General features: G+C 31.3%; 2 protein-coding genes across 2 annotated transcripts; one reads left to right on the plus strand and one right to left on the minus strand.

Annotated features, from left to right (window-relative positions):
• Positions 1-1,584: 1,584 nt before the first annotated feature.
• On the minus strand, positions 1,585-5,574 carry LOC105769006 (uncharacterized). The gene is made up of 8 exons (XM_012589339.2): positions 5,367-5,574; positions 5,214-5,279; positions 5,099-5,141; positions 4,961-5,015; positions 4,748-4,796; positions 4,254-4,321; positions 3,500-3,608; positions 1,585-1,871 (listed from the first exon to the last, which is right to left on the minus strand). Exons 1-8 carry the CDS (start codon positions 5,532-5,534, stop codon positions 1,755-1,757), a joined length of 675 nt encoding a protein of 224 aa, XP_012444793.1. The 5' UTR covers positions 5,535-5,574; the 3' UTR covers positions 1,585-1,754.
• Positions 5,575-20,481: 14,907 nt separating this feature from the next.
• On the plus strand, positions 20,482-21,439 carry LOC105771192 (uncharacterized). The gene is made up of 2 exons (XM_012592604.2): positions 20,482-20,846; positions 20,922-21,439. The coding sequence occupies exons 1-2, from the start codon at positions 20,705-20,707 to the stop codon at positions 21,179-21,181; spliced, it is 402 nt and encodes a 133-aa protein (XP_012448058.1). The 5' UTR covers positions 20,482-20,704; the 3' UTR covers positions 21,182-21,439.

Genomic DNA, 21,439 nt, shown 5'->3' on the forward strand with positions numbered 1-21,439 from the left:
CATACCGAAACACCCAAGTGTTTAACATTCTTAAGTGATGCCATTTCTCTAACCAAAAAAAGTGATGCAAATTGAATGTTAAAAGAAGAAGAATAAAAAAAGAGTTTAATGATAGTTTAGCTTTTGCATGCTCCTACTCTGACCATGCATTCCTCAATTCACTACTGATTTTGAATGTTTGAAATTTAGAAACATAACTTTAATTCCCTTTTTCGATAATAAAAAGACCCTTCAAATTTTACGGTTTTATTTAATTTATTTGTATATTAAATTATATATTATTCGTCCAAAAGAAATTTTATTATATACTAATTTATATAACACCCATATCATTCGTTCAAAAAAAAAAAGCACCCATGTTATAAATGTTATAAAATCAACAAGTTTGAACATACAACTAAAAAAATTATAATAAAATTTTCAACTTAACTATTCATGTATTTTATTTTTTTTTGAAAATAGTAGTTTAAGCTAAAAGGATATAGTATTCTTATATTAAATTTGTTGTTTTCTTAAAAAATTATTTCTAAATTTTTTAATTTAATTAATATCGGATCGACTTGTGACACGAACTTAGTCAAACATTTAATAATAACAAAATATAGATAATGTACAATATTATGATTTCTTTAAAATAAAATTTTATGATCACCATTCAAATTTCATTGATTGAATTGATGCATTTCGTTGATTGAATGTGTTTCTTTTTAAATCTAAATGCTTTTCTTTTATATATAAAATGCCTACTGATTCATTTCGTTAATTAAAATTTTATTTTTAAAAATCTAAAATGCTTTTTTTATATAAAATGTCTACTTCTATCAAAAATTTCCAACTCTTTTATCGCAGAAAATACACATTTAAGTACTCCGAACCCGAACAGATATTATTTTAGTTGTTAAAATAGAAATAATGCCAACTAAGCTAAGATTTAATATTTTAATTAATAAAAAACAAAATATTTGTTTTCATATAATATAAATCCTGTTCATATAATTATGAAATTTTAAATTATAAATTGAAAATAAATAAATAAAATTTAAATCATTATCTTTTGTTTTTGATAAAATATTAGAATATTGTAGTATTAGATGAAATAGAATGGAATTGAATACGGGGCGGCTGGTAATAGGCGGAAGCTGCTTTCACCGCTGCCCAAGTGTTTTTCAATTCAACCATGATGGATGGTATGAACAATTTGACTTTTACAATATCTTATACAAGTGGTGGTGGTGGTGTGTATTCAGCCTTTTGTGGATCCACATCAAATTCACTTCATCTTTTTCAAATTTTGTTCACAACTTGAAATGTATTTTTTATTAATATTTCAGTAAATCCAATCTCAAAACACTTTAATCTAAGGTCCGGTCTACATAAAGTAAACCCGTGAACACATAAGGCTTGAAATGGAGTGATGATGGTGATTGATGTTGTACCACCATCCACTCAATGGCAACCATTTAATCCAGTTGTTTTAACATGATTCTTTGAGCTAGTGCCTGTACATCCAAACGCCATCATAAAAACTAGCACAGGCTTTCTTAGACACAAAGAAAACACATCCATCCATCAAGGATTGCAAGGTTGTAAGTTAAATTGATATTATCCAATAAAGAATAAACTGATTTAGTATATTTTTCAGCAACTTAAAGAGAATATATATCTATATAATCGCAAAATCGGACAAAACAACTATACCAGTCATTGCTTCATAACTCAGCAAAGGGGAAACTGAAACGGAAAAAGAGTACCATCTACTCTGCTTTGAGTTGCTTTCGTCCAGCATGCATTTTTAGTGCAAGACCAAAGGATCCCACCATCCCAACCACATAACCAGCCATTGCTCCATAACTCACACAGATTGGCCAATCCTACCAAGGAAAGTAATTGAGTGCGTCAAGCCTCTAATATATTTATACATATAATCGCAATGCTATATCCAAACAAACATGTCAAATTTGCAATACACTCAACAAACATGAATAGTATCTTATATACCTGACAATATAAACTACAAGAAAAAAATGTTTTGCCAAAGCTTAATGGTTAGGAGGGAGAGATATAGATCAATACCCCACAGTCGTATTTGCATAACTACAGCCATGTGACAACCCTTCTTCTTCATGCATAATTTGTAAGTCATAATAGAGGAGGTAGCCACTAAAGGCAGATATTTTGGCTTCTAAGGGGCTGCCTAATGTCAATTGCACATTAACAAAGCAATTTCCGAACACTAGTGCTTTACAAGTATTGGGTGCGGAATGTAAGGGAGACAAGAATCCTTTTTCTTTGTGAGAGTACATCGAAGCAATATGCAAAAGATAACCACAGCTACACAGAGTAATGCAGTTCCATATAAAGCCCTGAAGTGCAATGTCATTTGGTCCATATACATGAGAATAGTGATGAACATAGATCACAAGATACAGAGTGTAGAAGATAGACTCTTGAACTTCGTCTATGGAGTCACACATCTTAAACCCCTCAAGACCAAGATCTTCCGCCACATCCAAAGGAGATGAAATGAATCATACACAATAAAAAACCAAGAATAACAGCAATCACAAGAATATGCCTGAATATATCTCATACGTCAGGTGAACAAAGCAAAAGTACATTAGCCACTTCTACAAATCACTCATTGAAAAAATGCTACACAAACAAGTAAGATTGATATGAAAGGAAAGGCATACTTTGATTACCCCAGAATAAAGTTAAGACTGTAAACAAGGATATAGGCTCAGGCATGCCACCAAGATACAATTGCAAATAAAAAAATTAACCAAATTGACCAAGTGCATCTAACAAGTTTTAAAATTTTCCCAACATTAATGTTCAACTTCATCTACACCTGGAGGAACAGAAACTATTCAATAAATCTGTTCGACAGAATGCATACAGAAGTTTGGGCATAACTCCAGATGATTTTAGTAATTTGTGCAATGTCTCAACCCTCCAGTGGGACTGGAATCTGTTGTCACATTCTATACAAGTTTCATTCAATAATACATTTGTAAGATCCACTTGCTTAACAAAAACACCTGATGAAGGGATATCAGCTCTATTAATTGGAAAAATATCTTTGAAACATAAGTTTTTGTAGGAGACATGTTGAAGTAATATATACAGAACCATCAGGTCACCAGCAGTTAAACCCACTTGTCCATATGCCTTAACCATGTTAGACTCGGGGCAAATATTGAATATACAAGTATTGGTTTATTATAAGGACTAGTTTCAAAATAATGATTCTAAGGTTTGAATTCATTAATCCCATCAAAGAACTTAATGGAAGAATCCAATCATAAATGGAAAGGGGTTCAAAGTATGGAAAAGGGGAATAGTATATCTAACAAGTATGCAAATTTTGAGCACAGGAATGAACATAGATAGCATGAGAAATCCTTTCCTGTTTTACTCATTAGCGATAAAGAAACATAAGAACTTAATGTGAAAACGAAAATTGTAAGTCACAATTTTTATAGGGGGGAGATGGTACCTGCCAAGGGCGTTCCCAATCAAGTGGCATAGGCCAAGCACCAAACCAAGCTCCAATTACAGCTCCATGTGCTGGTAGACAAAGCATAAATTCCAAAGGTCCATTTGGCCTAAGAGAATGATATCAAACATCTATATCAACACATAGTAAAACCCATGCACAAATCAATCAAACATTATTCAGGTAAAAATGAGAATCTAGACGGACAAGACAGCAACCTCTTTATACAGATAACCAAATTTTCTATTGAAACACTCGCCTACTACTACAATTTATGTTGCAAACCTAACTGTAAGTGCCATAAAGCTTTGATACTAAAAACAGTATGCTCTGAAACTTTACTCTCATTTCAACCTGTAAGCTCAAGCGTTAGATCCACAAATATGCCATAACATAATTAAGCCGGAAAATTGCTAATCAAGTTTGAAAGGCTGCCCCACTACTATCTCTTTGACTCACCAGCCCTCTTCTCCAAACATACAAATACACCAAATTAAAGGTAAAACTTTCGACGTGGCTATTTGAGAAGAATTTATCTCTCTGTATAAAAGGTTTTAGATATTGCAAACAATGAAGCTAGCTGTTTCACTTGTGAGTTCGTACACAAAAACTAATAAAGTAATAATACGATAAAGATAAAAATGGTTACTGATACCAAGTCTCATTTACCATGCAAAATGAACGAACATTTTAAAACAAGAAGCACAATGCTTATGGAAAATGAGGAGCCAGCATTTACACAAGAAACGCTTACTTTGTACATGCAAATATGCGATGCCAATCTGTCCAACTTGAACCATAAACACAAGCTGTGGGCACAAACTGCAAAAAGGCACCAAAACGTAATTTAGTGCGAGTATGGAATATAAAGGTTCATGTTACTAGTAATTTAGATGAACATAATACACCTAGAATTCAAATAATTAAGTCATAACAGAAACTCATCAATACTGCCTATTGACTAAGAGGAAACATGAATAAAATATAAATCAACACTGCATCCAGGTGACAACTGCAAACATGGAAAAAAAGCGGATCACAATGATGATATACCTTTGGGATTTTATAAACAAAATTAAATAAAATAAATCTGTAAAAGGAAACATATTGCTACATGAGTATACATGTCCAACACCCTATGGAGTCGAATATTAAGCATTCAAATATGTAAGCTAATGCTGAAAGTTCCTAAATGATGTCAAAATATATACTATAAATAGACAGTGGTATTAAAACTTGGAGACTTACAGTGAATGAAGACATCAGAAGAGACCAGTTAACTGTCTTTTCTAAGTATCTGCACCCAACAAGAGAGGAACATAATTAATGCCCAATTTCGCAATAACTAACTTCTAAACCATTATGAAAACTGAAAAGCAAGGCCATTGGGCATCCTTAGATAATATTGTCGCAATCGTAGTAATGCTAAGGTGTGGATTATATCCACCCTAGATCACGTACTGCAAGCCGACGGGTGCACCCAAAGCTAATGCTCCAAGCGCATTTAATAGAGCCCCTAGAAATTGAAAGACACACAAATTATACAACTATATTGCTAAAATTATAGTATTCAAGTGTCATTATCAGCTTAACACTAACCAACAGGAAGTCCCAGCAGACCTCGGGCAATAGCTGTGAAATACTGTAAAAACCCAACATAAAACAATTAAAAAACAGTAAATAGAAATAAAATTCATCGAAATTATTGGCTAACCGAGCATTTCTCCGGTTTCTGTCTACAGCAACTGAAAAGAAGGATAACAACTGGGAATTCAATAGCCTAACAAAGAAAAACAAATCATTAGAAACAAAAAGAAATTAGCGACAATGAACAAAGTAAAGAAAGTTGAGGGGGAAAAAAAGCTACCCAGATCAAACAAAGAGTTTTTGTAGGATCAAAGACGAGATTGAGGGAATAGACATGGTGGGCCACCCAAAACCCAGCGGCCAAGGCTAGTCCGCAGCAAACATGGATAAAAAATACTTGGGAAGATGATATTGTCGATTGGGGATTCTTCTCTAACTCCTCCTTCATTTCCTTGTAATATCTTTTCTACAATGCTCTAATTGGAAATTTAAAATATCCCGGGGTTTGAGACTTCGACTCGGCCCGGTTTTGGTGGGGACAGACTTCGGATCGTCTCTAATTGCTTTGACTGTTAAATTGTTAATGCCATCATTAATTTTTAAATTTTTAAAAACTTTTTGTGTTCGGCCAAAATTTATGATATAATTATATTTATGTATAAAAATTTAAAAGGTCCTAATATTTTCTAAATTTTTCTACTATTTATATATTTGAAATTTGATATTCTACTTTTAATTTTAAAAATTTAATTATTTTATGTTTTTGAGTTTAAAAATGTAATTCTATTTGTTAATACTATTAAAATTTATTTATTAAATTTATTGGTATAACAATTTAAAATTTTTAAAAAAATTTATTTGGTATTCATGTAACAAAATGATATTGTAATTAACTTGAACTTAATAGAGAATTTTATACCAACATTTTGATTGAAATAAAGTATTTAGATTAACTAATGACATTTTCTTATGATAGCCAGCCTTCATGATTGTGGCAGCAGGAAAGATTTTTCCTTTCGCTTGGTTCTTTTAGTTTGATTGCTTTAGGTCTGTCTAACACAATCTAAAGTACTAAATACCTTATTCAATGTCAGATTCTAGTAGGAAGATCTACCATCAGTCCAACGTTTGAATCGATATAATTAATATGCTGTACATACAACAATCTTTGAATAGATGTAATTAACATGTTAATGTTATATATTTTTAGTCAACTGACACACTTTTATTGTATATCTATATATTTTTTGGAAGCAAGTGACAAATATAACTTCAATTTGTCTCCATTATATACCAGTTTATAGTGCTCGCCCTACTCGAATTCTTTATGTGAATTTAACTTGGTACATCTAGAATAAGGAAACCCTATTTGGGATTACAGTAGCCAATACATAGAAACAGTACTAAGCACTAAGCTAATATTAGAACATCGGGCACTTCCTATTTGTCATCACATTTTGCTATATAGAAAAGCTTTACTGGTTGTGGGTTTAGAGAGATGATATGCTCAAATATTCGTGGAGAAGTTGACACCTGAGAAGCGCTGGTTAGGGAGTGGAGGTGGGTAATGAAATCAAGAAACTTGAAGACGTTCATTTTGAGGGTGTTTTTTTCTATATCATGGATATGCCACTACCAGATGGAGTAATACTACCGATCCCGTCATTATTCTTTGATGATGGTCGTATTGGGGGAGGATGCACTGAGCTCTGTATTGGTGGAATTGCCTTCTCGGGAGATGCATGTAATGAGGTTGATGATGGCACCGTTGGAGGAGGATGCATTTTCTGTTTTGATGGAACTGCTGGTGTAGGAGATGCATGGAATGAGGTTGGTTATGGCATTATTGGAGGAGGATGCACCGAACTCTGTTTTGATGGAACCGCTGGCATGGGAAATGCATGTAATGAGGTCGATGATGGCATTGTTAGAGGAGGATGCATTGAGATCTCTGTTCTGGTGGAACTGCCGCTGTAGGCGGCAACGGCACTGCGCCTAGTGGTGTAGGAGGTGAAAATAAATTTGATCAAGGTATAATTAGCTTAGCTCATGGATTTGCAGTTTCATAGTTGTGATCAATTATGTGGTCTACTTGCTGCTGCTCAGTTGTTGTCGATCGATGCTTCCTTTGGAGTTGGAGCGCTACTCGTAATCCATCCAATACCCACAAACATCAATTCAAAGATTGATGATGATGATGACGATCTTATTGCCATGAGTGGTTTTGGTGATGATATTGTTGAAGATGGAGGTGGTAGGCTTGAGATCCTTCCACCCATATTCAGAATTATCTACTCATCGTTCAAGGACAGCCCTGTAGCAAGCATCCTAACGGGAAAATAAATATAAATAAATAAACCAATAATATTAAATTCCTTGTACATATATTACCAGGAAAAACTCTTGCTTGAACATCAATAGGAAGAAAAAGCAAAAGGAAGAAAAGTCTTGTTCTTACCTCCGACTAAATCATTTATATTTTTTAAACCAAGCCTATACATGCATGAGATAAATGGAGAGAGTCAAATACACATTCTTAACTCTCTTAGCTGTGAAGAAGACTTCAAATATATATATATATATCTACGGAAAATTAATTTTAAATTATTTAAGAACTTTGTTGTTGGGCCAAAGAAGTGATATTACAATCGGGCGCAGTGCTGCGGGGTTTGACGGTATTATTATTTGGGATTTGGCTCAATGGTGGAACGCAATTGTGGGTTTCCAGTTGGTTGAAGGTATGCATGCTGATAGTCAGCCATCTGGACTTGACCATGGGGAAGACTTTTCTTTCGCTTGATCTTTCTACTTTGATATATGTCCGAATTTTATTTCTTTATTGAGATTTCCAAATTGTTAAGTATTTTGTTCAACACTTCTATTGTATATATTTGAAAGCAAAGTAACAACATTATAAACCCTGTTTGAGATTATAGTACAACGCCCGACACTTACTGCACTCATAACATTTGACACATTTTGCTATAAAATGCGTTGCATGTTTTAAGTTAAACTATGGATAAATCAAGAATTACTACTATGCCTTGGGAGTACATAACAAAATTAAAAGCTTTTTTTTTTCTAATTTTATTGATAGAAATGTGATAAAACAAGGCTATAACGGGTCATAAAACACCTTACAACCATAACACGGATCCTAAAAGATAAATGATTGAGAGAAAGAACACAGTGAAATCATCACAGCAAAAAGAAAACAGAAATCACAAAGAAAGACTCGATATTCATTAAGCTATGAAACAGAAAATTTATGGAAAACTGGACACCTGAACCAGCGCCGGGTTGGAAGTGGAGGTGAGTGACGATATCAAGAAACTTGAAGATGGTCATTTTGAGGGTGTGTTATCATGGATATGACACTATTGCCGAATGAAGTAGTACTTCTGATCCCATCAATCATCTGATCCTTATTCTCTGGTGATGGCATTATTGGAGGAGGAGGATGCACTGAGTTCTGGTTTGGTGGAACTGCTGATTTAGGAGGTGAAAATAAATTTGCTGGGAGGGGAGTTGCATGTGGGGTGGTTGGTGATGGCTTTTTTGGGTAAGGATGCACTAAACTCTGTATGGGTGGAGATGCTGGAATAGGCGGCAACAACATGGCTCTTGGTGCTGGTAGTGTAGGAGGTAAAATTAAATTTGATGAATGTATCATTATCTGATCGCATGGTTTTGCAGTTTCATCGTTTTGATCACTTTTGCGGATTACTTGTTGCTGCTCAATTGTTTCTAGGAGGGGAGTTGCATGTGGGGTGGTTGATGATGGCATTTTCGGGGAAGGATGCAATAAGCTCTCTATGGGTGGACATGCTGGAATAGGCGACAACAGCATGGCTCTTGGTGCTGGTAGTGTAGGAGGTAAAATTAAATTTGATGAAGGTAGCATTAACTTATCGCATGGTTTTGCAGTTTCATCGTTTTGATCATTTTTGCGGTTTACTTGTCGCTGCTCAATTGTTTCTGGGAGGAGAGTTGCATGTAGGGTGGTTGGTGATGGCATTATTGGGGAAGGGTGCACTAAGCTCTGTATGGGTGGACATTCTGAAATAGGCGGCAACAGCATGGCTCCTGGTGCTGGTAGTGTAGAAGGTAAAATTAAATTTGATGAAGGTATTATTGACTTATCGCATGGTTCTGCAGTTTCATCGGTTTGATCACTTTTGCGGTTTACTTGTTGCTGCTCAATTGTTTTTGCTGCTTTCGGATCTGGAGCACCACCTGTAATCCATCCAATAACATCAAACATCATTTCAAAGATTGATGATGATGATGATCTTCTTATTTCCATAAGTGATCGTGGTGATGATATTGTTGAAGATGGAGGTGGTAGGCTTGAGATCCTTCCACCCATATTCAGAATTATCGACTCATCGTTCAAGGACATCCCTGTAGCAAGCTCCCCCCCAAAAAAAATAAGTAATAATTATATATGTTAACTATAAACAATATTTATCCATCTACCTATAAAAAGAATTAACTTAAATTAATTTTACATACCATTAATATTTTAAATAAATCAGTTATAGGACCAATAGCCGTACAATTGAAATTTTTTTATATTAGATAAATTAATAATTAGATTTTTTTGAAAATTTATTCAAAATGTGACAACTACGAAATATATAACAAAGCATGAATTTGTATAAACAGTTACAAGGAGAAGATAATAGTAAATTCCTTATATATATATTACATTTACCGGGCATAAGTCTTGCTTGAGCATCAATAGAAAGCAGAGGGAGAAACAGCAAAAAGAAGAAAGCAGTGAGGCAGTTCATTTTGGAAGCACAGCTCAAATAAATTTAATGTTCCAAAAGTATTAATTATGATACAAAGGAAGTGAGATGCAAAATCAGGTACTTATAGATACACGAAACCATATGCATATATTTACGTAGTAGATAATAGGTAAATATCAAGCTAAGAAAAACGGCTTTGAACATATCATAAAGTACTGATGTAAATGGGAGCAGTCAAATTAATATATTTAATTAAGTTCAAGTACTTCAACTAACATGCGAGCTTGGTTGGCCAATAGGAGGGCAAAGGGAAAGAGGGAAGAAACGGTGGTGGGTGTGGAAAAATAAGAGAGGGACGAGTTTAGTCAATTCAGGACCCATTCCTCCATTAATCAACATCTCCAGTTAATATACAAATTAGTAGAAAATTATCCTTCTCAGCTGAGTTCTCACCTACTCAAAATATTAGGAATTTGTAATTATATTTGTTTCAGTCATACTTGCCATATTTGTCTGTTTGCTTTTATCTTATGCATAGGTCTAGAATGTAGACCTCAACACAATAGCCACAAATAATGATGGTAATTTTAAATTACAGTGGTCACAAGCGACCAATGTATATACTAAGTTCATTTCGTTTACTAATGTGAAAATTATACTCAGACACAGATGACTAAGTCATCCAATCAAAACCTCTGCCTGTCAACTCCTCTCTGTTCCCATACCCAGATCCCAAGAAGCTGGTCATAATAATTTTTATTACTTCCTCGTGGGGTATATTAGAATTTAATCGCGCTGGAGTTTATATATTTTGTATGATTACATTAGTTGAGCTAAAACTTAAACAGAAAAATTTCTCATTTGATAAGCACATGTAATTGTCTTATTAAAATGACCTAAAAGCATCGGTCTATATACTGTATTTTATAAATTCTTATTGAATTTGAAATGATTAATCAACTAAATGATTAATATAGAAAATGTCTTTGAATCCTATGTGATGGTTTGATGGTTTGATGGTCAAGTATATTCACCACCTTAGGTGTCCTATGTTTGAGTCGCGCTAGTTACATTTATTGTTCAGATTTTACCTGGTTATTGTAATACACCAAAAATATATAGAGAGAAAATGTTTTCTAAATTATTCTTTTTCTTATATTGGTATTTAATTTTTTTTGTGAAATTGACATCTAAATTAAGTTCTTTTTTCATAGGTTGGTATGTTCGTTTGTTAACTACAATCAATGATGATATAACTCAATCATCAAGTAACACGTAGCAAAGATGCCACGTAAGCAATATCATATCATTATTTATGTCAAATAATTTCAAAAAATAAAAAAAATAGATAAATTAAATTAAAATTTTAAAAATTCTATAAAAAATTATAAATAAGTAAACCATATATAATTTTAAAAAAATAGTTATATTAAATTTTTTTTTTTAATTCCGTCTCCCCCGCTCTCAGCTCCCTCAACTTGCACAGATGAACTGGAACTCAAATTACTAAACTATTCAATTCTCTCAACAATGCAACAAGGTAGAAATTTCACGGAGGAGCTTTTAAGAGGGTGAACACTGGCTTGCATTCTGAGGGTAAAACCATTAAAGGTATCTGAGATAATATTAATTAGGGTAATGTCTCTTGAGGGAAAGATGTTGCTGACTTGGTTTCTATTGGAACTACTTATAATTCTCAAAAGATACTCTGTAGGAATCTAAGAAGTCAATTAGCTTGATTAGGTGGCCAGCCAATTGTCCACCTTCATCCGGCTAATGAAAGCCACACAAAGTCTCGAACTAGATACTCCGCCAACTCAACAGCACCAACAATGGGACCACCATTTTTGCACCGGCCGACAGTGCTTTCTGAAAGACAAGGTTTCGTACACCGTAGATGGAGCTAAAGACAGTTTCAGAAATTGTGCATGAGATTAAAGGCTAGTTCTCTTTGAAAAATGCTCTTGGAAAGTGCTCTGGAAAAGTGTTTTTGAAAAGTTTAGTTTAAAATTTGAGTGTTTAAAATTGCTGTCAAAAAGTCCTTTTGAGAAATAAAATGTCTATTTTAGACATGTTATTATCAAGTAACAAATATGCATTTAAATAATATTTAAATTAGTTAATATTATTATATTTTAGTAAGAATATAAAAAATTATTATAAAGTAAGAATATAAAAAATTATTATAACTTGTTGTTAATATTTTAACATATGAAATATAAATTTTAAATATTTTTAAACAATAAATATTAATTATTTATAAAATTTAATTAGAATATATAAAATATATTTTAAATATTTAAATATAACCATTAAATATTTGTAATTAGTATTTTAAAAAATATTTTTTATTTTTAATTAATGATTTTAACACATTTGTAATTAAGCACTAAGAGAAAAAAGGAAAATACTATGTTATTGGAGGGGTGAAAAAATAATTAAACACCAAAAGTGCTTTTCAGCTCCTTTTCAGAACTGCTTTTCAAAAGCACTTCTGAAAAGCTAAAAATTTCAGCCAAAAACAACTTGTTTTTCATAGTTTTTCTTTCAAAAGTGCTTTTGGAGTCAGAAGTGCTTTTTTTAAGCAATTAAGAACTGGCCCTAAGGATAAAGTGTTAGAGACTGCACGTGAAGCTAAAGACGGTTTCAGAAATTGTGCATGAGATTGAGGATAAGGTGTTAAGAGACTGCACGTGAAGCTAAAGACAAGGTCATAGAAACAACTCGGCAAACGAATGGGGATATCGATGGTGCTTGCAGCAAAGAGAAAGAGGAACAATGGTGTGGGAACAGCGAAAGACACAACCGAGACGGCCTGGTGTCATATAGTGAACAATGGTTTTGGTCAATGCACCAGATGCTTCAAGCTTTTAATCTTTTTGTAATGACCCAAAATTCACGGGCATCGGAAAAGTATAATATCGGGTCTCTGTCTTAGTAAATTGAGTTCGAAAATAATTATTAGAAATATTTACGAGACTAGTTGTGTGTTTAATTAGATTTTTATTTAGTGAATATAGCTTAATTTAAAGTAATTAGGAAAAGGATCAAATTGAATAAAGAATGAAAGCCTAATTATAGATTAAAAGAAAGTAAAAGGGCTAAAATGAAACTAAACCATTTATATGAAATGAGGCGGCATATAAGCATTAAAATCTAAGATTTTATTTGAGTTATACATAAATATTATATATATTATTATTATAATTATTAACCATTATTATGGTTTTATATTATTATTATTATTATTATTATTATTATTATTATTATTATTATTATTAAATAAAGTAAATAGTAGACAAATGAATGGTGATAAAATAATACAAGTGTAATTAAAATATGTATATATTTGTAGTTTGTAGATTTAGTTTGCTTATTAATTAAGTATAAGATATTTATTAGTTATTATTAGTTATTATTTATTATTAAATTAAAAGATATTTAATAATTAAATAATTAGTATAAGATTTTGGATAATAATAAATTATGATTTTGCCAAGTGTGTGGTAAAAATAAAATACAAGTGTATTACATTTATTTATTTACTTGAAAACTAAGTAAAATATAATTATTAATTAAATAATTATATTATGATATTTTATTTGATAAACAAATTAAGCAGTGACAATTGTATGGTATTGATAGTGTACAAATGTGAATATATGATTAAATATTTAATAGATATTTAGAATAAAATATATTATATTATTATAACATAAAGTAAATAAAATAAAATGAAATAAAAGATAGCAAATGAAATAAAAGAAAGAAAGAAACAGAATAGGCAAGGGACGAAACAGAGAAGAAACAGGGAGAAAAAAGAAAGAAAAGGAAAAGAGAAAGAAATGAAAAATTAGGGTTTAAGATTTTAAAGCTTTAAACGTAAGTCAATCAAGTTCTTTTCTTTTAATTTTGATGTTTTAGAAGTTTTAAAACAAATTTTGTTGAAAATAAGTTGAGGTTTTGAAAGTTTATAGGTTTTAAGCACGGTTCATGTTGAACAAATTGTTGAATTAGGGATTTAATTGAATGAATTTGAGTTAGAATTGATAAAAGGATTAAATTGTAAAAGAAATTATAAGTTTTATATTTTAGGGACTAAATTGAGGGAAACTCGAAATTAGGAAAATATGCTGAAATTTTAATAGTTAAATTTAAGTTTGGATGAAATTTGAATAGAAATAGAGTGTGAATTGAATTAAGAAAGTAAGTGAACTTAGTTAGGATTAAATTGAGAATAAGAAAGAAATTGAATAGAAATTCAATTATTTATCATAATTAGTGCTGAAATTAATAGTATAAATTATTATTATTTTCGTAGCTAGCAAAGAACCAGAAGTATCGGCACGGAAGAGTAAAGAGAAGATTATCAAGGAGTAAACTCGAGAAAAATCACGGTTTGTATTACTATAATTTGAATTTATTTATTTTCAATTGTTAAATTTCAATTAAAGTACTTGGTAAGTGAAATTGAGGTGAGTATTAAAATATTGCATTGAATAAAAGTGAATGAAATGAATTGAATCGAAGTGAAATTATCTGAATTGTGTATTGATTAAAAAGTGGAAAGTGAAATTGGATTGAATTGTGATTGAATCGAAAGTGAATTTGAAATAGAAAAATGATTTGAATACCCTATTAACTAGTCGGGCTGAGTCAAATATAGTTGGCATGCCATAGGATTGGAAGAGTTCAGGGATACTTCGACCTCGAGTCGATGAGACACTGGGTGTCACTATATTTCTTCGGATAGTTTCGATGAGGTACTGGGTACTAACTTTCTTCGGCTTTGCCGATGAGACACTGGGTGTCAACTATTGCTTCGAACTATCCGATGAGGCACTGGGTGTCATTCTGGTGTGTTTGGTTGGATCCGTGTACCCGCCAAAGTCCGAGTTTTGTTAATAGGGTAAATGATGAAATGACAAACCGAACGAGTTGATCAAACGAGCTATTGAAATGAAATGAAAAAGTTGAATTGTGAATTGAAATGTGAAATGAGATTGAGAAATGAACCCAATGTTCATGATATGTCCAAATTCAAATTGTGGATGTATGATATCAATTGATGAATTGCTATTGTCGAAATATGGAATTTAAATTTAAATTAGTATATACGATTTATGCATTATATGTTTGTTATTGTTATAATTTGAATTATGGTAATACCACTGAGTATGAAATACTCAGCGTATGGTTGTTTCCGTGCGCAGGTTGATAGAAATCAAAAGTTTCAGTTCAGCATCCAGATCAATCCCGACTTCAGCATAACTTTGGTGATGTATATTTTCTTTTGGTAATGTGGCATGTACATAGGATGTGTATAAAGGTTATTATGTTTTACTATAAATGGTTAAAAATGTTAGTATTATAAGTTTGTGAATTATAATGAAAGAAGTTTATCTATTTTATTTAATTAGTACATTGTTAATTTAAATTGATATTATGTTGATTGAGTTTGATTAGAATGTATTTAGAATAGAAAATGAGAATGTGACATGAATTGGTTGATTTGATTATATTTGAAAATGATATGGTTTTTAATTGCAGGGGGTTTTATGTAAAAATAAGCAGAAGTACTGCCGAAATTTTTTTAAAAAATGAATGAAGTCAATTAGTAAAATATTATATGATTTTATGATTTTATTTTAATATGTTTGTTATCTATTTAAGAATTATTGTAAATTATTTGATATGTCCGGTAATGCCTCGTAACCCTGTTTCGGCGACGGTTTAGGGTTAGGGGGTGTTACACTTTTGTTATCCTTTTTCATGGTTTTGTTCAATTCACTGTATTTCGAGCCTAAAGCCACAAAGGTATTGATTTTCATATAGCTTCTTTTGCTCAGTTGTAGTAGTTACAATATTTAGCACTTCATCCCACCCGGTTTGCTTCTTTACGCAATTGATGATATGGGTGATGTAGGTTATGTTGGAGAGAATAGAATGGAAAAGGAAGAAGGAAGAGGAAGAGGAGAGATCATAGCTTTTTCTAGGATTGCCGTGATGTTCGTTAGACCGGAGGAGTCGGAGATGATGTCGAGCCGATCTGGAGCTAAAGATGAAGAGGTTGTGGTGGCGGTTCTAGAGAGGGAGAAGACGTTCGCCTTTATTTTTTAAAATATTTTTTTGTAATTTTTAATTTTTTTTATTTTTTAAATTTTGTTGCTGTGACATGCCATGCCATTATTGGTAATAGTCAACTCCGGTCAACTAACAATATCTATTATTGATTTAATTAATTTTTTATCATTAAAATCTCAATTGAAAATGACATGATAAAAGATTCCCATGAAAATTAAATTTAAAAGCTTAATTAATTTTTCATTTTTGTTTTGGTTAAAGACTAGTTTCACCTTAAACTTTAATTTTATAAACAATGGTAAACAAGTAGTAAGCGAAGGGAAAAACTATTAGGGGAAAATTATGACATTAATTATTAAGATGTTAATTTTAACAATAAATAGAAAATCTAAGTTGCATGGGATGGCTCATTTTAATTTTTAACTTCGTTAGGCATCTTTGACATGTCATTAAATTTATGTTTAGGATAAGAATGTCATTAGGACATGTAATTTAGATGTATGTTATGTTGAGTTACTTCTGTGTATTTAAAACATTATAATTTTATATTTTAATTTTTAACATATGCGATTATATTTTAACATGTTCTTACATGAGTCGTGTGCTTATTAATCTTTTGTTACTTCATGTTTAGCATAGCCTATTATATATATTTGCATTATTTTGTTTAATGATTCAATTTAAAGAAAAATAATTAAGTGTTTGTACTATGTTCTGATTATGTAAAGATAAAATTTTATATATTTGTTTTATGCTTATATATTTTTGGTGAAAATGTTAATAATTATTTATTTTTAATGTATCAATTTTCATAATCTACAGAATTTTGTTAAATAATTTGATATTTTAAATTTAAAATTTGAGTTGTTAATGTAAGGAGCGATCATATTCTAACCATAATAATAATTAAAATTTTTCCAACTTTAAAGGAGAAATGGTGAAAATGAAAAAGGTGCAACTTTTGGGGTAATGGGCGGTGGTGGAAACAACTAGGCATCTTATACTTATTCGATTGCTACTTTTGCTTAACTACCACTAAATTACTGTACCTTCTTAACCCATTAACAGAATACTAAAAATCATCTTTATTATATTCTCCATGGAAGTGGGTGATGATGATTAAAGCCGTCGAGTTGGTGTATGAAGCGTAATGAGAGATGGACAAAATGAGTTATTTGTACTTCCAATAAAAAAATTATTTTTCTTCTAAATTGGTATGCAATGTTGGGTTGTTTAATTCTATTTTTATGAGGTATAAATAATTAATTTTATTGTAGAAAACTAATAAAATTTCGTGAAATTTTCATAAAAATCTCCTTTTGGTGGGGAGTAAGTGAAATATACCTAAATACCCTAGAGTAGTGTCCCTATTATCTAGCGTAGTTATAAAAGGAGATCCCGTTAAAATGTTTTTATATGTAGTAATCTAGATTTTAATACGATATGAAAGGAGGTCTTTTTTTTTTTTGCGTGAATGATATGAAACTTTTAATTATTTTTATTGCGTTTTTGTTTCATATTTTTATACAACATTTAAATGATCCAAATTCCTATCCCTAAAAGGGAAGATATTAGGCACTTTCATATATAAATCTGATTGATACTATTCTGGGTTGTCCCTGAGATTAATATACAAAATTATTCATATTTGATCAAAATTAGCAAAGACAATCACATGAGTTACATGAGAAGGGACCTAATTAAACACTTTATGAGTAGGTAGTAGATAGTGACATTACAGCAAAATGCCTAAAACACACCACATGAGAACTGATCCAAGTGAATTGGTATGCATTATATGTTTGTTATTGTTATAATTTGAATTATGGTAATACCACTGAGTATGAAATACTCAAATATGTATGGTTGTTTCCGTCGCAGTTGATAGAAATCAAAAGTTTTCAAGATCCGATCAATCCCGACTTGACATAACTTTGGTGATGTATATTTTCTTTTGGTAATGTGGCATGTACATAGGATGTGTATAAAGGTTATTATGTTTTACTATAAATGGTTAAAATGTTAGTATTATAAGTTTGTGAATTATAATGAAAGAAGTTTATCTATTTTTATTTAATTAGTACATTGTTAATTTAAATTGATATTATGTTGATTGAGTTTGATTAGAATGTATTTAGAATAGAAAATGAGAATGTGACATGAATTGGTTGATTTGATTATATTTGAAAATGATATGGTTTTTAATTGCGGGGGTTTTATGTAAAATAAGCGTAAATCTTTAAAATTTTTTAAAAATGAATGAAGTCAATTAGTAAAATATTATATGATTTTATGATTTTATTTTAATATGTTTGTTATCTATTTAAGAATTATTGTAAATTATTTGATATGTCCTAGAATGCCTCGTAACCCTGTTTCGGCGACGGTTTAGGGTTAGGGGGTGTTACACTTTTGTTATCCTTTTTCATGGTTTTGTTCAATTCACTGTATTTCGAGCCTAAAGCCACAAAGGTATTGATTTTCATATAGCTTCTTTTGCTCAGTTGTAGTAGTTACAATATTTAGCACTTCATCCCAGCCAGTTTTGCTTCTTTCTGCAATTGATGATATGGGTGATGTAGGTTATGTTGGAGAGAATAGAATGGAAAAGGAAGAAGGAAGAGGAAGAGGGAGAGATCATAGCTTTTTCTAGGATTGCCGTGATGTTCGTTAGACTGGGAGGAGTCGGAGATGATGTCAGAGCCAGTACCGGAGCTAAAGACAGAAGAGGTTGTGGTGGCGGTTCTAGAGAGGGAGAAGACGTTCGCCTTTATTTTTTAAAATATTTTTTTGTAATTTTTAATTTTTTTTATTTTTTAAATTTTGTTGCTGTGACATGCCATGCCATTATTGGTAATAGTCAACTCCGGTCAACTAACAATATCTATTATTGATTTAATTAATTTTTTTATCATTAAAATCTCAATTGAAAATGACATGATAAAAGATTCCCATGAAAATTAAATTTAAAAGCTTAATTAATTTTTCATTTTTGTTTTGGTTAAAGACTAGTTTCACCTTAAACTTTAATTTTATAAACAATGGTAAACAAGTAGTAAGCGAAGGGAAAAACTATTAGGGAAAATTATGACATTAATTATTAAGATGTTAATTTTAACAATAAATAGAAAATCTAAGTTGCATGGGATGGCTCATTTTAATTTTTAACTTCGTTAGGCATCTTTGACATGTCATTAAATTTATGTTTAGGATAAGAATGTCATTAGGACATGTAATTTAGATGTATGTTATGTTGAGTTACTTCTGTGTATTTAAAACATTATAATTTTATATTTTAATTTTTTAACATATGCGATTATATTTTAACATGTTCTTACATGAGTCGTGTGCTTATTAATCTTTTGTTACTTCATGTTTAGCATAGCCTATTATATATATTTGCATTATTTTGTTTAATGATTCAATTTAAAGAAAAATAATTAAGTGTTTGTACTATGTTCTGATTATGTAAAGATAAAATTTTATATATTTGTTTTATGCTTATATATTTTGGTGAAAATGTTAATAATTATTTATTTTTAATGTATCAATTTTCATAATCTACAGAATTTTGTTAAATAATTTGATATTTTAAATTTAAAATTTGAGTTGTTAATGTAAGGAGCGATCATATTCTAACCATAATAATAATTAAAATTTTTCCAACTTTAAAGGAGAAATGGTGAAAATGAAAAAGGTGCAACTTTTGGGGTAATGGGCGGTGGTGGAAACAACTAGGCATCTTATACTTATTCGATTGCTACTTTTGCTTAACTACCACTAAATTACTGTACCTTCTTAACCCATTAACAGAATACTAAAATCATCTTTATTATATTCTCCATGGAAGTGGGTGATGATGATTAAAGCCGTCGAGTTGGTGTATGAAGCGTAATGAGAGATGGACAAAATGAGTTATTTGTACTTCCAATAAAAAATTATTTTCTTCTAAATTGGTATGCAATGTTGGGTTGTTTAATTCTATTTTTATGAGGTATAAATAATTAATTTTATTGTAGAAAAACTAATAAAATTTCGTGAAATTTTCATAAAAATCTCCTTTTGGTGGGGAGTAAGTGAAATATACCTAAATACCCTAGAGTAGTGTCCCTATTATCTAGCGTAGTTATAAAAGGAGATCCCGTTAAAATGTTTTTATATGTAGTAATCTAGATTTTAATACGATATGAAAGGAGGTCTTTTTTTCTTTTTTGCGTGAATGATATGAAACTTTTAATTATTTTTATTGCGTTTTTGTTTCATATTTTTATACAACATTTAAATGATCCAAATTCCTATCCCTAAAAGGGAAGATATTAGGCACTTTCATATATAAATCTGATTGATACTATTCTGGGTTGTCCCTGAGATTAATATACAAAATTATTCATATTTGATCAAAATTAGCAAAGACAATCACATGAGTTACATGAGAAGGGACCTAATTAAACACTTTATGAGTAGGTAGTAGATAGTGACATTACAGCAAAATGCCTAAAAACACACCACATGAGAACTGATCCAAGTGAATTGGTTTTGGAATTTGCTCCTTTTTAACGCTACCTTTCACTCTGCCTTTTCTACCATTATCTTCCCTATTACTATTCCCTGCATAAATACGACCACTACTCTTCCATGAAGTTTACAACTGTCTATCATTAGAAGATCAAAAAGAAGAAGAAGAAGACCCTCTTTTCTTCTCTTCAATTATAAGCGAAAGAAAACATTTTTCTCTTCTTTCGTTTTTTTCAATTCATAGAAACTATCACCAAAAGGAATGATGTTGAAGTTTTCTGCATGGTTTATAGCTTTCTTATGTACAACTGCCCTTTCATGCAGGAAGGTTGAAGGTTTTCCTATATTAAAATCTCAAGATTCCTATCCCTCAAAATCCGTAGCTCAAGGACATGACATTCATGGTAATAAGGGTTTCATTGTTTGCTTGTCCTGTTCATATTACTTCCCCTGAAACACAGTTGGAATTTGAGATGCAGATGCAGGTCTAAACCGGATAGTTAGCTTGGAATCGGAAGCAAAAGGCAGCGACAGAGACGAATACTACAAGCAGCAATATCACGAAATTTTTGAGTCAGATAAAGCAAAGAGTGGAAAGGGCGCATACGGTGGTGCAAATATCCCCCACCACCGTCAAGGAAAAAACGCAGCTCCGTCACTCGTCAGCCCACCTTGCTTTCTGTTAACTGCTACGTTGCATGTAATATTACTTCCAGGTTTACTTCCCAAGCTCTTCTAGGCCATCATATATCTGCTCCCTTATTCATAACAGTAACAATCATGAATCACCAGCATCCCCCACAAACAAATGAAACAAGAAAATAGACAGATGGAACTTTCTGCCTGTTTGGAGTTGTATTATTATTGTTTATTTTTTTTTTGGGTGTGGATTGAGTATGTTGATTTCAGTAAGGAATTTGATTATTAGAAGTCTGTCCATGTCTTCTGTATCCGTTCCAGCTTTTTTCTACTTTATACAGGTTTCTCTATTATATTA

The sequence above is a fragment of the Gossypium raimondii genome, chromosome 5, assembly GCF_025698545.1.
Source record: "Gossypium raimondii isolate GPD5lz chromosome 5, ASM2569854v1, whole genome shotgun sequence".
Lineage (NCBI taxonomy): Eukaryota > Viridiplantae > Streptophyta > Magnoliopsida > Malvales > Malvaceae > Gossypium > Gossypium raimondii.